This window comes from Corella eumyota, chromosome 5 (assembly GCF_963082875.1).
Source record: "Corella eumyota chromosome 5, kaCorEumy4.1, whole genome shotgun sequence".
In the NCBI taxonomy this organism is placed as follows: Eukaryota; Metazoa; Chordata; class Ascidiacea; order Phlebobranchia; family Corellidae; genus Corella; species Corella eumyota.
Genome location: NC_137494.1, coordinates 3,394,270 through 3,411,057, shown reverse-complemented (window position 1 = coordinate 3,411,057; position 16,788 = coordinate 3,394,270). Strand labels below are relative to the sequence as shown.

Genomic DNA, 16,788 nt, shown 5'->3' with positions numbered 1-16,788 from the left:
AAAAGAAAGCTGGAAAGCAGTTATTTATGTCTCATTAAAAAAAAATTTAGTCAACTTTTTACCTTGTCGTTCAGAAGACTATATGTTACTTATCTTTCTCGATTTCTCATCAGATCATCCATTCTTTGTCAGATCATCATCAGATCCTCCAGATGTTGTTCTATTAATCACCAGATCCTCCAGGTTCACGAGATCGTCATCTGAAACCTTAAAAAAAGCTGAAAAGCAGTTATCTATGTCCAATTACAAAAAAATATTAGTTAACTTTTTACCTTGTTGTTCAGAAGACTATATGTTACTTATCTTTCTCGATTCATCATCAGATCATCCATTCTTTGTCAGATCATCATCAGATCCTCTAGATGTTCTTCTATGGTTCACCAGATCCTCCAGGTTCACGAGATCGTCATCTGAAACCTTAAAAAGAAAGCTGGAAAGCAGTTATCTATGTCTAATTAAAAAAAAATTTAGTTAACTTTTTACCTTGTCGTTCAGAAGACTATATGTTACCTATCTTTCTCGACTCATCATCAGATCCTCCAGGTGTTCCTCCATTGTTCATTAAATCATCATCAGATCCGCCATATGTTTGCCTATTCCTCATAAGATTCTCCTGGTTCAAGGGATCTTTATCTGAAACCTTAAAAAAAAGCTGGAAAGGAGTTATTTATGTCTAAATAGAAAAAAAAAATTAGTTAACATTTTATCTGGTTGGTCTGAGGACTATCTTTTACCTATTTTCTCTATTCCTTATTTTATCATCATCATCATCATCAGTGTCATCTAAAACCTTAAAAAGAAACAACTAAACCGACGCAAACTGACAACTTTAGAACCAAAACGACGCAAACTGACGCACGCAAACTGATAATGTTACAATTATAGCGTCCGACGAAAGCGACGAAGACGACGAACAACGAAATCGACGCAATTTGACGTAACAACTAAAGCGATCGACGAAAACGACGAATGCGACGAACAGCGAAAGCGGCGAACAGCGAAAGCGACGAACGGTGCAATGTGTTGCAACACGCGCACGAATTCAATTTAAAACAAGCCTTAAAAGCTAGGGTGTAAGCCTTTTATTAGGTGGGAAACATGTAAAAGTTGTACAATGATAAATAAATTTATTATCTATTTAATATATATATATTTTTCAAAAAACAAGTATCTTACCGGTATGCTTAAGAAATCACCTTTTTGGTCTTTTCCTCACCGCTCATCAAAGCCCAAATTTACAACTACCTGAGGCCCACATCCAAGTTCTCAATTTCTCTTTAAATCATCGTAGAATCGCCAAATTAGTACCAATTCCTCGTCAGGTCATCATCAGACACTCTCTTTCTGCGAGATCGTCATCTACATCTGCAAATAAAAACTGGGGGCAGTTAATATGTCTAGTTAGGTATTATTTATTTATACGCTTTTAAATAGTGTTGTTTACTAAAGACGCAGACTGTTAAACGCAATTCGCCAGACATTAAAATAACGAATGTATCGATACGCGCACGATCCTACCCCTAACGCACTGCATTACCAGTTCAACAACACCATATACACTATATAAAATTTTAATACTAACAATAATAAAATAATCTACTTAACTCGATTTGTTGAAGAAAAAGATAGCTTCGTCCTAAGAACGCTTTCGACCTGGCTTAAACTCCTAACTTAGCTAAAACATAAAACAAATATCCTTACCACTGACTAACTTAAACTTAATGGCGGACAAGCCGATCCAAGAAGTCAAGTTGTGACGTCAGTTGTATTCATCCGCAACGCATTATGCTAAAGGCGTATAAAGAAATAGTTCCTTAACTAATCAAATTTATAAAAAAACTAACAACGTCGTTATCATTACGAGACAATTTAAAATAGAAACCTTCATTAATTTTAAATATTTAATTAAATATTAGCTTTATAAACTTACTACCAAACTGTATACCACATGTTTTAAAACAAAACCTAAAAACATTTCTCTTAAATTATGCGCTTCGCTCAAATTCGGCGCTGATTGCCTGAAACGAATTACGCTTTTTCTTCGGTAAAATTTAAAAAACTTTTTACCACGAGCTTACTAGTTGGGATTATTTTTGTTGTAATATTTATTATAGTTCAAAATCTTAGATTCCAAAACGTATTGTTATTGTGAATATTTTTATTATAACTAAATACGTAATATTTGATTTATTAATTCAGTTAATATTCATAATTAAGTAATGTTTATGCATAACTTTATTTATTAATAGGAAATAAATTTAAAAATGATCAAATAATTTCGAATTTTTTTTTATTTATCAAATAAAACTAGTTATAGTGCGAAACCTTAGATTTCGTAACATATTGTTAATGTCAGTATTTTTATAATTTTTCTTTTTATTCTTACTAGTCCGGAATTAAAAATTTAGTATATTTTCATATTAAAAGCTTGTTTGTTTATTAAAAATCAAAGATATGTAATATTTTTTTAGTTAATGTTTGTGCATATCTTTTTTTATTTATAAAAATTTATGTTAAAAATAATCAAATAATTTTGAACCATATTTTATTTATCAAATAAATCTAGTTGAGATCTATTGTTAATTTTCGGGTGTGTGTTATAAAAAACAAAAGCTAGATCATTAATTATGTGGATGTAGTTAACTTGACAACTGCTTTTCCGGTGTTTTTACCACTTAACATTTTAATAAAAACGTCGGGTAGATTTTCAAAACCTTCAGTAACTGTCTCCCGTGTCTTAATTTTACCCTAAAAACAAAGCAAGTTATAAAATTAAAAGTATATAATACCAAAATATAAACAAAATATTCAAACCTCTCTTATCCATTCTGCCATTTGCTTGATTCCAGCAGGAACTTCGTCTTGCCAACGATTAATAATAATGAAACCTTGAATCGTTAATTGCTTTCTAACGATACTTCCCTGTATGACAGGAGCTAGAAGAAAAGTGCTAATTATTCTTATTGTGTTTTTACTTTATGACCATGTCAGAGATTAGTTACAGTAATTTTTTTGTATGTAAAATAAGGTAGCGTTTTTATACAATGCAAATTTTACCCATCGGTACTGATGTTTCATTATATGCAGAACTTACTCCACAACAAGCAACCCGACCAAACAAATTCATTTGGTTGAGAATATCTGAAGCCATTGTTCCACCAACCTTCGATAAAACAGAATACCGTTTTAATAAAAATCATATAATATACAAATTTGTTTATCATTTGACAAGCACTTACATTATCAAAGAAGCAGTCAATTCCATTTGGAGCAATTCGTTTTAAAGCATCGGGCCACGAAGTCTCAGTCTTGTAGTTAAACGCATCATCAAACCCGATCGATTTTACCCAAGCAATTTTTTCCTCTGAGCCACATGAACCGATTACCCGACAGCCCTAGCAACGGTCACAATGTTAGGTTATATTTTTTTTCGTCAAATTACGAACAGTTTTTTAGGTTTATGTTACCCTTTCCAGGCTTTAAAAAGTTAAAACAGAATCAACTAAAATTTACCAAGATTTTGGCGATTTGTCCAACTAAGCTCCCGACGGCGCCGGCACATCCGGTCACCATTACAGTCTCCCCCTTTTTCGGTTGACAGATTTTTTGAAACGCAATGTAAGCTGTCATACTGGAACCAAAACAATAAAATTTTGTTTTTGTAAACAACCAATAGCACAAATTTATGATAACGTCATCATTATTACGTCATTGGTCTTACCCAGGCATTCCCAATGCTCCAACGAACAACGATGCTGGAAGATTACCTTTAACTTGATCAAATCTGCTCCAAACAACTTGAGGAACAGTCCCGTCAAGCTTGCAAACTGTTTTCCAACCTCCTTGTGTACAAACCAGACTTCCCTTTGGATATTTTAAGTTTTTACTCTCTAGTACCCTAAGGACCAAAAATAGGCAACTTCAATCATAAATAACCTAACAAGTTTATTTAGATGTTTAGCATTTATTTTGTTACCTTGCTGCTTGAAAACCGATCATTACAGTATTTGGCGCGACAGGGTGGGCTCTAAAAATAAAAATACAGCAAATAATAATAAATGTTTGCCGTTATAAACCTTAATTAATAATGGGTTAGTACAATATCTCATATACTTTTTTTTAAATAGTAATTTCATAATTTTTTTTGCGATTCCCAAAATATCAAAAAATAAAACCGTTTTTTTTTTACCTGTTGAAAGGATCTGGACCAATTACCAGGGCTTCAGTCAGAATTTCTACATAAAATAAAAGTGTAAAAATAGATGAAAAAGGAATATTATAAAAAAAAACTAAAAGCTGAAACATAGACTTGCATGATACAATTATATTTAAAACAATATCAAATATATCAAAAAAAGCAAACCTCCATCTTTCAAATTTGGATCAATTTCTTCTTCAACGATTTTAAAATCGGAAATTTTCGGCATTCCGTGGAATTCATTCGCTTTCACGTAATGACGAGATTTTACCATTTTAACAATTAACTTTTAACAAAAAATTTAAAAAACCTAAATCACATAAAAAAGATCCGCTTTACCATCTTGTTAACCACTATATTTGTTTAACTCAATAAGAGATCCTTTTCAATCACGTACGCAAAACTGTTTTGAGAGTTAATTTTTGTTTGCTCTCTGTGTGTTATTTTCGAAAACGAAAATGACTTAAACGTCATCATTTTAATATTTTGCTTTATTCCATTTTTATTGACAGCCATTTTTTGATATGCAATTTTAACTTATTGGGCGGAATGGAGTTTAAAAATCGCTGGTCATAATAAGGTTGCAATACATAAATGTTGCGAACCACAACTGGTGATTTTTATGTTATTTTTTAAGTACTAATATTTTTACCCTGTATTGTTCAATTACCATCTCAATATAATGGCGCACTATCACCGTTTAATACTATCTAAAATTTGCAATTTAAAACCTGCTGAGCATATATGTTTGTACACATGCAGCACTGCGCACTACAATACCTTTGTTTATGGGCTAAAAAGTTTACTATGGATATCTTTATAGTTTCGTTAAATAACCTTTTTTATAATTTTAACCTTAAAAAAACTGCCAAGTCACCGTTACTTGCACTATTTTGTTTTTTACTAGCAGACGTTAAAATTTACAGCTAGTTTAACAAATACTTTGTCTGGCGGTTAAACTCATACAACCCGTATAATAACATAGTTTAAAGTTTGTATTTTGTTCGCAACTGAGGACTTAGTCTGTATATAAAGTCTTTAAAAAGGCAAAAATAGCTACTGGCCGTTCTCCTTCACTTAACACTAGCTAAATAAACTAACGTCGTAGCTACTCTTAAAAAAAGTTGCCTAGCACAACATTTAAAAGTACCGGTTAATCAATTAAATTCATTATATATATGCTTTTATATACAAATGTGTTTTTATATACAAATATGCTTTTATATACTAATACATTTATGAACTGTACTGAGTTAAAAAGTGTAATTAAAAATGTTTAGTCTATAATAAGCTTGATCCGATGCTTTGAACTTAAAACTCTAACGTCACTGGGTTACATGCGAAGTTGGTTACTAAAAATTGCGATCGTAGCTTTTTAGAGCTGTACCAGGTATTCTATTCATACAAGTTAAACTATTAAAGAAACACTTATATGCTTTTTCAAGAATGGTTTGACTTTTTATAAGTGTTTTTATTCGTTTAGCTCCGATATTTATTCAGGAGATAAGAGATAAACTTTTTTAATCACGTACGCAAAATACTTTACCAGTTCATTTTCAGATTTATGTCTATTGCTGTTTTTTTTTACTTTCATGTCGATAACATATGCCAGCAGCTTAATTAATGCAATAATCAACTTAACATAGGAAATAACTTAAATGCCAACATGTTATTGCCAAGCTCTTTTCCTGCTTTTGCTAAACTAAAGACGTGTCTGCAAATAATAGCCGTGACTTGCATTAAATTTTAAAACGGTTTTGTTTAATATTTAGACTAACCACCTGAAAAAGGCTTAGTCATTGTTGACTACTTTCTGTTTGTTGATCTCCAATTTATAAAATCACAGGACCTAATAGGGTTGCAATACATGAAATTATAGCGCAGCACAAACTATGATTTTTATGGCATTTTTCGATAGTACTGCGTTTTCTTTTAGTATGGTTAAATACTAACCACAAACGTAGATGTAATAGTACACCATCATTGCTGGCAGCTATTTGTTAATTTGCAAGTCAAAAAGTTGGCATTAAAAACTCGCTGAACGTTATATGGTGGCAACTTTAACACACCAAACATTGCGAACCACAACAGGCGATTTTTATTTTTTTAAAGCTGATGTTTTGCAACTAATAAGCTATCTTATATCTAGACTTACATTTTCTCTAAATAATTTTTTGGATATACGCCGGAGCGACTCTTTTCGCTCAAGGGCTCGAATATAAAATGACTTACAGAATTTTTGCGGAAATAATTCAAAGCCATGACTAAAATAAGACCACAAGTAACAAACAAAACAAAATTTATCTAATACTTGGAAAGAATTTTTTTAATTTTATTCAGTATGAAGAATATTGATGGTTTTTAATTTAAAATTATATTTAACTACAATCTAACAACAAGATTGGTTTATTATGAAGATAATAATATTAACTTAAGTAGAAGTTTTTTATAAGAAACAAAAGTTGGTAAAATAAATTAAAGTTTAAAGAGAGGTAGGTATTTTGACAACTGCTTTTCCAAAGTTTTCGCCGTTTAACATTCCAATGAAAGCTTTTGGCACGTTCTCAAATCCTTCAGTTACTGTTTCACGTGTCTTAATTTTACCCTAACAACAGAATTCCAGGTTTTAAAATTGACAGGTTAAAAAAAATCTTTTGAAAAGTTTATTAAATAAAATTTAACCTCTTTCTTCCATTCTGCCATTTGCTTAATTCCAGCAGGAACTTCGTCATGCCAACGATTTACGAGAAAACCTTCCATTTTTAATTGCTTTCCTACCATGGTTCCCTGGATTACGGGAGCTATCAAACAAGTTAAAGTTATTTGCGTTCGCAATAAGAATATAAGACAAGTTTGACTAACACAAAATAAAAACAATATTTTATCAACGCGACATTGGAAAATTAACCTGACGGCAATGATGTTTCATTGTAAGCAGAAATTGCTCCACAACAAGCAATTCGACCAAAAGTATTCATTTGTTGCAGAATATTAGATGCCATTTTTCCACCAACCTTTTGTAAACGATTTTTTTAAACTTCTTTATCCTGTTTACGTATACGAATGATGCTTATTGATGCTTATTACACAAAAATCAAGCATACGCTTACATTATCAAAGAAACAGTCAATTCCTTTTGGAGCCATTCGTTTTAAAGCATCGGGCCACGAAGTCTCAGTCTTGTAGTTAAACGCATCATCAAACCCGATCGATTTTACCCAAGCAACTTTCTCATCTGATCCACACGAACCGATTACCCGACAACCCTACTCAAAAAAAAAGTTAATCAAAATAACAAATAAAAAGTGCATATTTGCACAAAGATGAATACAATTGAAACTTGAATTTACCAAAATTTTGGCGATTTGTCCAACTAAGCTCCCGACCGCGCCCGCACATCCGGTCACCATTACAGTCTCCCCTTTTTTTGGTTGACAGATTTTTTGTAAACCAAAATAAGCGGTCATACTAAAAACACACATTAAAAAAATTAATACATTAATAACTGTTAAAAAGGTGGCATTTTTTGTATTGAAGCAAAGTTAGCAAACATTTACTAAACCGGTTAAATGAAATCTTTAATCATTAACTTTTCAATTCCCAAGGTTGAACTCCTACCTAACCTTTACATACCACCATGACTGAGCTGATTTTGAATTAACTATTGATACAAGGTAAACAAAATAATATATCAATATGCCAGTACTTCAAATATAAAATCTAAACAGTTCCTTTACTTTTTCTCGAAATTTCAGAAAAATTTAAGTAAAATGTCCTTATAATAATGTCACTATACGTTAAAAACCTTACCCAGGCATGCCTAATGCTCCAACGAACAAAGTTTTAGGTAGATCGCCTTCTACTTCATCAAATCTGCTCCAAATACGAGCGAAATTTTTTTCGTCAAACTTACAAACAGTTTTCCAACCTCCAAGAGTACAAACATGGCTGCCTTTTGGGTATTTTTCGTTTTTGCTATCTATAACCCTAAAAATAAAACAGTGCGGTTAGATTTGAAAGTATTTTGACTTTATAATTTAGGAATAAAAAATTGATACCTTGCAGCTTGATAACCGATCATTACAGTGTTTAGTGGCACTTTGTAGGCTCTAAAATAAATAGCAAACAATGTAGTATTTAGTGTATGTTATTCACAAATTAAGGTTTAAATAACGCAAACTATACTAAGGTTAAACCTAAAAGCACTTCGTACCTGTTAAAAGGGTCAGGGCTGATTACAATAGCTTCGGTCAAAATTTCTACATAAAATAAATTGAAATAATGATAATTTTTAAATATTTAAATTATAAAAACCATATTTTGTAAAAAAATAGAAACCTCCATCTTTTAAATTCGCGTCAATTTCTTCTTCTACAATTTTAAAGTCGGTAGGTTTTGGAATTCCATGAAATTCATTTGCTTTTACGTAATGTCGGGATTTAACCATTTTAATGTTTGATTTTTAACAACAATTAAAAAAAACAAATATCTTTAACCTAAAAAGTCACATTTAATTAAGTACGCAATTACACTATATAGTCGCCTTGCAATCTATATATTTGCGCAATTACACTATAGTTAGTTGCCTTGCATTCTATATATTTGCTTTCTTTAAACACTTGCATCATTTTAACCTATTACTTTCTACTTTAAATCGTTTGTAGTTTTTCGTACTACGTACATGTTTTTTTAAATATATATTTATAACCCCTTGCCCCAACTTTATATTAACTATTTATCTTATTAAAGGTTATTATTATTATTTTATAATCGCGATAACGAAAGCATTTTTGTCTTGTTACTTTTACGATTCTTGTATTTATATACTTTTACAGCGCTATCCTTTTTGAAAAATCGTAACTTGCAAGTGTTTCTAATTTGGCAATACACTCTCACAAATATGCTATTGCAGTTTTTTAATGAGTTACCTATTCATTATTGTTTGCTTTTGGGTTGTCAAATTAACTAGTGAAATACATAAAACACGAACCGGTCTAAATGGTAAAAAACGGTAATAACTTAACAAAAGGGAAATAGCAAGTGAAGTAAAAAAGGCAATTTATAATAGCGCTATATTTAATTTCTTAATTACTTGGCCCACACGAAAATTACTATTGTAACCTTCCATGTTTTTAAACTTACAAATAACACAACGTTTGGTATAAGCTGCTGCTGAGCGTTTGTTACAAATATTGCTTCGTCATGAGTCTGTCTTTAAGCACTGCTTAGTCACCGTTACTTGCATTATTTCGTTACACTTTGTTAGTCACAGTCGTTTAAATCTGCAACTAGTTTAATGAGAACTATGTTTGTCGTGTAAACTAATGAAAATCTTTTTATAACAGCATTTTAACAGTCCTTTCTCGCTTATAATTAAGGACTGCAATAGTCTATGTTTAAAATCTATAAAGAAGTTAATAACGATAAAAGAAAAAAATGACTACTAGTCGTTCTGCCTCGTTTAACACTAGCTAAATAAACTAACGTCGTGCTTAGGCTAAAAATGTTCATATTTTTGAGGTCAATTAGAACATTTAAAAGACTAGTTATGCAGCGTAACACGTTTTTACACCAGGATTAAAACGCCTTATTCGTTCGGCAATGTAGTCCAACCGTCCTATATTTTTTTCCCATACCGTCCTATATTTTTGTTGTTTTGATTCATGGCTTTATAAAACAAGTAAATAGTTTGTTATATGCATCGTAAGGATCTTACTAATTATAATTTTTTGGTTAAAAACAGTCCAAATTTTCAAAATTTTGTGCAAAAATGTGAATTGGTGTGTTATTGAATAATTTAATAGTTTTGCGGAAACAAACATAGGTTATGACTGTCATGCGACAGCGAGTGAAAAACTTGACCAGATTTTTTGTACAATTGTCCTCATTTCATGCTTATTTTTATTTAATATTGGTTAAATGTTAACTTACTGAAATAACACTAGAAGTAGATAGTTTTAAGTTATTAACTTGAGTAAGTATTTTATGATAAACGATAGTAAGTACAACAAAATAAAGATTAAAGTGAGGTAGGTATCTTGACAACTGCTTTCCCAATGTTTTCGCCGTTTAACATTCCAATGAAAGCTTTCGGAACGTTCTCAAACCCTTCAGTTACTGTTTCACGTGTTTTAATTTTACCCTAGAAACAAAAATAAAGATTATAAATCGGCATGTTCATAAAAATAGAAATCATTTTGCTTGTTAAGTAAAGTATTTGTCGTTAAAAAGAAACCTCTTTAATCCATTCTGCCATTTGTTTGATTCCAGCAGGAACTTCGGCATGCCAACGAAATACGATAAAACCTTCCATTTTCAATTGCTTTCCTACCATAGATCCCTGGATCACAGGAGCTTTACAAAAAAATGTAAGTTTTAATAGTTGTATTTAACACTGTTACCACGTTTAAAAAAAGTTTGTACAAAAAAAAAACACTTTTAAAACACTTTTTTTTTAAATTCTAGATCAAGTTACTGCAAAATGACACTTATTGTTTAAGAAAGTTTACCTGTAGGCAATGATGTTTCATTGTAAGCTGAAATTGCTCCACAACAAGCAATTCGACCTAACAAATTCATTTGTTGCAGAATTTCAGATGCCATTTTTCCACCAACCTTTTGTAAAGTATTGTATTTTTTAAATTATAACTAATATCAATTTTTTAAACATTTACATCCAAATGTGTTTATCGTTAGACGACCAAACCTACATTATCAAAGAAACAGTCGATTCCATCTGGAGCCATTCGTTTTAAAGCATCGGGCCACGAAGTCTCAGTCTTGTAGTTAAACGCATCATCAAACCCGATCGATTTTACCCAAGCAACTTTCTCATCTGAACCACATGAACCGATTACCCGACAACCCTACAAAAATATACGGTAAAGAGAATAAAAATTTTAAAAATGCACATTTGCACATAGGTAAATTCAATGGCAATTTTTTCTTGCCAAAATTTTAGCGATTTGTCCAACTAAGCTCCCGACTGCGCCCGCACATCCGGTCACCATTACAGTCTCCCCCTTTTTCGGTTGACAGAGTTTTTGTAAACCAAAGTAAGCAGTCATTCTAAACACAAGTAATAAATCAAATAATGTATTAATATCAAAAAAGGCACAACATTATTTTGGGCTAAAGCTTAGCAAATATTTATCTCTTTAGCCTATAAATTTTACAAAGGCACAGGTTCAACGGGCATTTGACCCTTACTTAGCACCATGACTAGGCTGCTTTAAAATTCGATATTGACATAGGATAAACAAAAAATTATAGCAATGTCACTTAAATACATTAGGCATTTAATATATTTTACTTTTTTTAAACACAAAATATCTTAACGGTAAGCAAAAGTTCGTAAGTGCAAAGTCACTTTAAAGTAATATATAAATCCTTACCCAGGCATGCCTAACGCTCCAACGAACAAAGTTTTTGAAAGATTGCCTTCTACTTGATCAAATCTGCTCCAAATATTTCCAGGAACCGAATCGTCTAGTTTGCAAACAGTTTTCCAACCACCAAGTATACATACGTGGCTGCCCTTTGGGTATTTTGAGTTTTTGCTATCTAATACCCTAAAATTTAAAATTATTGCAGTTAAAATTATAAATCTTTAAACACTTTTAAATACTGTAAAACCCATTTTATTGAACTAGGATAAATTTAATATGTTAATTTTTACGTATTATATTACAAAAATGGAAAATTTTATTCGTTACCTTGCTGCCTGGAAACCAATCATTACAGTGTTCGGTGGTACATTGTAAGCCCTAAAATAATAATTGTTCAAAACTTTAGGAATTTTGTAAATGTAATATGCAAAAAAACGACCAAATTACGTTGTTTTACTCTATACCTGTTAAAAGGGTCTGGACTAATCACCATTGCTTCGGTTAAGATTTCTAAAAAAAAATAAATTGTAATAATACCTAATTAAAAAAAAGTTTTTAAAACTTAATTTTAGCTTAATAAAAATAATTAAAAAATCTAATACAAACACGCCTTTTATAATTTAATGTTTTTGTAAAAAATTTTTCAAACCTCCATCTTTTAAATTCGCGTCGATCTCCTCTTCGATGATTTTAAAATCGGAAGGTTTTGGCATTCCATGGAATTCTTTTGCTTTTACGTAATGACGAGATTTAACCATTTTTATTGTTTAATTTTAACAAAAAATTAAAAAATATGAAATTTCTAATTCAAAGGTATAATAAAAGTATATTACTTTTATATTTTTTAAAATAATAAATTTGCCCGTTTTTTGTCCTTTTAGTTTTCTCCTATTATGCCCTTTCCATACACATTCACATACCCAACTTTACAAACTCACACTAAGTTTTTCCCAAATCAACTGACCGCTTCCTAGTACTACGGCGGTGCGATTAATTTTACACCTAATAATTATATTGCGCGATATCACGGATTTTTATAACGTGACCTATTATCTTTTGTTTACCTAAAAGGTTAAACAACTAGTAAAATATTAAAACAGTATCGCCAATCTTAATGGTAAGCAGTTTAAAACTTATTGAAAATGGAAATAGTTCTTTGATTATATTATGATATCAACCATGATGTAGTATTTATTTGTCTCATTACTTAACGGAAATTCCCATAACAACTCAAAATTTTTTTTATTTTACGAACTAAAAAAATATTTTTGAGACCATAATTATTCTAATATGACGTTTAGAATTTCGACGCCAAATTTGCTATAAGTTTTGGTGGTGTTCACAAATTTTCAAAGTCGTTTTAGTTTACTATAATAGTTAACTATTACGGAAATGCTTGTTATGTTTTGCAGAAATAGCTTTATATTTTAAGTGTGTTTTAATAGGTACGTTTTTATAACGTTTAATTTATATTGAGGGCAAAATAACTAAGCCAAATTGTTTAACGAAATATTATCTATCTTCAAACAGCACAAAGAAAACTACAAGTATTACAAATCTTGTGTAAGACCACTCGACTAATACAAATACAAATGAATATATTAGTAGGTCGCACTTTTCAGTAAAATTATTTAGTTCATGCTTTTTAAAAGAATACAGTTTGGTCTAGAAAAACATTTTACGTAATCCAAACAATGACTAAGTTACATCCATTCATTGGAAATTCTGCTTCGTCATTGAACCTGTAAAAACTGCATTGTCATAGTCACTTGTACTTTGGTCGTTAGAATTTCAACATATGCAATACAAACCGTTATTGGCTGTCTGACGGTTGTATTTTGGTTTTGAACTAACAACTTTATTGGTTTATAAAACTTTTTCAGAAATAAATAACTGCTAGCGCAAAAAAACTAGCAACTGACCGTTCTGGTCGACTAAATACTAGCTTAGCAAACTAACGTAACTAGCCGTACCCTGCGCGGGAGTGTTTATGCCAATACGGCTAAGCAGGTCACTTAAAAATACCGGATAGTCAAATTAACTTTGTTTATGTCGTGGTTGAAACGCTAAAGTTTTCCTGCAACACGACCGTATGTTTTGTTGTTTTATTTTCTAGCTTTACAAAACGAGAAAACGGTTTCTTATTCATCCTAAAGGTTGCACCTTTACAAGGTGCTTTAGTTGCCAACAAAATACTTTTTTGTTAACATAATTTAGTGCAAAATGTAAATAAATGTGTTTTATTTAAGGCTATATTATTATATTGATTTTACTTACAGATAATGCCATTATTTATGGGATATCATAAAAGTTTTGAAGAAATTTATTTTTTAGAGGCAATATATATTAAAAACAAATGAAAATTGGCTCCTTTTTAGTGTACTGTTAAAAACATCAATTGACCTTAACACAACTTATACTGGTCTACAAATCAAAAAGGTCATACTGCACAAACAACAAAAACACAAAAGTAAATATAATAAAAAAACACACTTATTATGATAAATAAGTTGTCGAAAACTCGTTATAACTGAACAATCGCCTTCCCTATGTTCTCCCCTGTTAACATTCCTATGAAGGCTTGTGGCAAGTTTTCAAATCCTTGAGTTATTGTTTGTTTTGTTTTTATTTTACCCTAAAAAAAGTTTAATTATTAACTGTATTTTAATCTTTGCTTCTGACAATCAGAAATTACTAATACTAAGGTTAAATAATGTTCTATGTGAGCAGTGTTAGCATTCTTATGTATATTAGTGACCTGAGCAAGTGGCGTGACTTGGCGTTACCTAAGGTTTTTGGATTAATTACAAAAGCACGAAGCCATCCTCTTTGCTCTTAAATTGACAATAAAACGGTAAAATACAAGTAAGTTAAATTTTCCTACCGTAGATACATATCCAACCATTTCAGTTAAAGCTGCGTGCATATCTTCAAAAGGCCACTGATATACTGCAAATCCTTCTAGTTTTAGTTGCTTGCTTGCAATGGCTAGCTGTATACTATCAGCTAAAACGAAACATATACGTTACGGAATGTAATGGCAATATTTTGATACACTTAATGCGTTTACTATAGCCTACTGCTTACCTTTTGGTAGTGAGGTGGTGTTATAGGCACTGATAGCTCCAGAAACTGATACCCGACCCTGCCGGTTCATATGTTGCATAACATCAGATGAAAGTTGACCGCCTACCTGCAAATGGAAATGACATAAGTTGACTTCCAACCAGGCAGATACTGTCAGTTTATTTAAAAAGGTTTACTTACGTTATCAAAGAAACAGTCAATTCCATTTGGAGCCATTCGTTTTAAAGCATCGGGCCACGAAGTTTCAGTCTTGTAGTTAAACGCATCATCAAACCCGATTGATTTTACCCAAGCAATTTTCTCATCTGATCCACATGAACCGACTACCCGACAGCCCTAACAATAAAATGTCTAATGAACATTAACTAGTAAAACTTTGGCAGATGTTATAATTAGTAAAGCTTCGTTATTGAATTTAATGATAGCCATTGTTTTTGTCAACAAATATAAAGTTTTATATAACAAACTTAACCATTTAACCTCAGATTTAACAAGATATTTACCTTAATATTGGCAATTTGACCAACAAAATTACCAACTGCGCCTGCACATGCGCTCACCATTACTGTTTCTCCTTCTTTTGGTTTGCAAATATCAACAAATCCCAAGTATGCAGCAAGCCTAAAACAAAAAACTCACAGTCCTATATGTAAATCAAATCAAAACACAGGCAATTGCTAAAGCTTTAAAAAGCGGCAAAGTTTATTTAAATACCAACCCTGGCATTCCTAGTACGCCTAAAAACAAATGCTTCGGTAGATTTTGTCCGATGTTATCAACTCTGAACCAAACTTTCATTTGATCGTCGCCGTCCATTCTGCAAACAGTTTTCCAGCCTCCAACTTGTAATACGTAACAACCAACTGGATACTTGCTATGTTTGCTATCAATTACTCTGTATTAAAACAGTTGTAAAGTAAAGCTTTCAGTAGCTGTACCTGTACTGTTATTAAAATTAGGTTGTAAATAGGTATACTATTGGTTTTGATTCGTTATTATCTAGTAGTGTTTTCATATACAAAAGTGGTAAAATATTTAAAGAATTGCATGTCAAATTTAATTATTGTGAGGTTCTTACTTAGCTATTTGAAATCCAACCATTGCAGCATTCACGGGCAGTTCTACAACCCTGTGTTTGAGAAAATTAAATAATGTTTTAATGAAAGGTGTACATACTTTTACTGGATACATTTAGGTTTTTCGTGTTAAACTTTATAGGTTAGATGTTGTAAAATTGTTACCGTGCTGCGCATAGACAAAAAGAAACAAACTAAAAGTTTATTTTTGTAAATGTCAAAACATAACAAGCAAAAATTTGCAACCCTTACAACGTAAGTCATTTTCTGAATGCCTTACCTGCTAAAAGGGTCAACACTAATGTATTTCGATTCAGTAAGAATTTCTAAAATATAAAGGAATGCGTTTATAGATAAAGTTGACGCTTACTGGTAAGTTTAATACTTGTTATAGACATTTAATTAAAGATTTCTAAACAGGCAATACCTCCAACACTTAGATTTCCATCAACATTTTCCTCGATTAGTTTAAAGTCTGAAATTTTTGGCTTGCCTTCAAATTCATTTGCTTTTTGCCAAACTTTTGATTTTACCATGTTAAACTATGTAGTATTCTTGATTTTACTAAAATCTGATAGCTATTACTAAAAAACAAGTTGCTTTAGTTTTGTCGCACACGATTTTAATATACAATTTCCGTTCGACAAATTGGTTAACTTTGCAGAGTTACTATGTTATGATAACTAGTAAAATGTTAAAGCGTTTTTAACATATTCTTATGTAACCTTTTTTCTATTTAATACGTATAGCTCTTTATTTTAATACTGGGATTTCTCTTTTTTCTATAGTTAAAAATATCTTTTTAGGATTTTAAAATTGAAAAAATGTGCTATTTTACGATTAGTACAGAACACAATATTTATTTAAAAATAAAACAAAATTTTGTCAATTTATTTTAAATTCTTAAAATCCAAAAGTTAGGGAAGTGAATGTTATTTTTATGTCAAATATTTTTCTCGTCATTGATTGACATTTGATGAACAACAATTGACGCAAAATAATGCTGTAAACATTAAAAATAACGCCGATCCAACTAAAA

At 31.1% G+C, this 16,788-nt stretch overlaps 4 protein-coding genes across 4 annotated transcripts; all 4 read right to left on the bottom strand.

Annotated features, from left to right (window-relative positions):
- Positions 1-2,359: 2,359 nt before the first annotated feature.
- LOC145752317 (prostaglandin reductase 1-like) lies at positions 2,360-4,504 on the bottom strand. The gene is made up of 9 exons (XM_082568581.1): positions 4,364-4,504; positions 4,190-4,235; positions 3,977-4,027; positions 3,722-3,898; positions 3,514-3,631; positions 3,240-3,395; positions 3,058-3,163; positions 2,815-2,936; positions 2,360-2,748 (listed from the first exon to the last, which is right to left on the bottom strand). The coding sequence occupies exons 1-9, from the start codon at positions 4,470-4,472 to the stop codon at positions 2,626-2,628; spliced, it is 1,008 nt and encodes a 335-aa protein (XP_082424707.1). The 5' UTR covers positions 4,473-4,504; the 3' UTR covers positions 2,360-2,625.
- A 2,139-nt stretch (positions 4,505-6,643) lies between these two features.
- Positions 6,644-8,690, bottom strand: LOC145753798 (prostaglandin reductase 1-like). The gene is made up of 9 exons (XM_082570245.1): positions 8,537-8,690; positions 8,412-8,457; positions 8,257-8,307; positions 8,009-8,185; positions 7,549-7,666; positions 7,309-7,464; positions 7,107-7,212; positions 6,881-6,999; positions 6,644-6,803 (listed from the first exon to the last, which is right to left on the bottom strand). Exons 1-9 carry the CDS (start codon positions 8,643-8,645, stop codon positions 6,681-6,683), a joined length of 1,005 nt encoding a protein of 334 aa, XP_082426371.1. The 5' UTR covers positions 8,646-8,690; the 3' UTR covers positions 6,644-6,680.
- A 1,527-nt stretch (positions 8,691-10,217) lies between these two features.
- Positions 10,218-12,344, bottom strand: LOC145752654 (prostaglandin reductase 1-like). Its single transcript, XM_082568958.1, has 9 exons — positions 12,236-12,344; positions 12,051-12,096; positions 11,914-11,964; positions 11,593-11,769; positions 11,149-11,266; positions 10,909-11,064; positions 10,708-10,813; positions 10,434-10,552; positions 10,218-10,340 (listed from the first exon to the last, which is right to left on the bottom strand). Exons 1-9 carry the CDS (start codon positions 12,342-12,344, stop codon positions 10,218-10,220), a joined length of 1,005 nt encoding a protein of 334 aa, XP_082425084.1.
- A 1,751-nt stretch (positions 12,345-14,095) lies between these two features.
- LOC145752652 (prostaglandin reductase 1-like) lies at positions 14,096-16,285 on the bottom strand. Its single transcript, XM_082568956.1, has 9 exons — positions 16,177-16,285; positions 16,030-16,075; positions 15,752-15,802; positions 15,392-15,568; positions 15,177-15,294; positions 14,854-15,009; positions 14,674-14,779; positions 14,471-14,592; positions 14,096-14,221 (listed from the first exon to the last, which is right to left on the bottom strand). The coding sequence occupies exons 1-9, from the start codon at positions 16,283-16,285 to the stop codon at positions 14,111-14,113; spliced, it is 996 nt and encodes a 331-aa protein (XP_082425082.1). The 3' UTR covers positions 14,096-14,110.
- Positions 16,286-16,788: the final 503 nt, after the last annotated feature.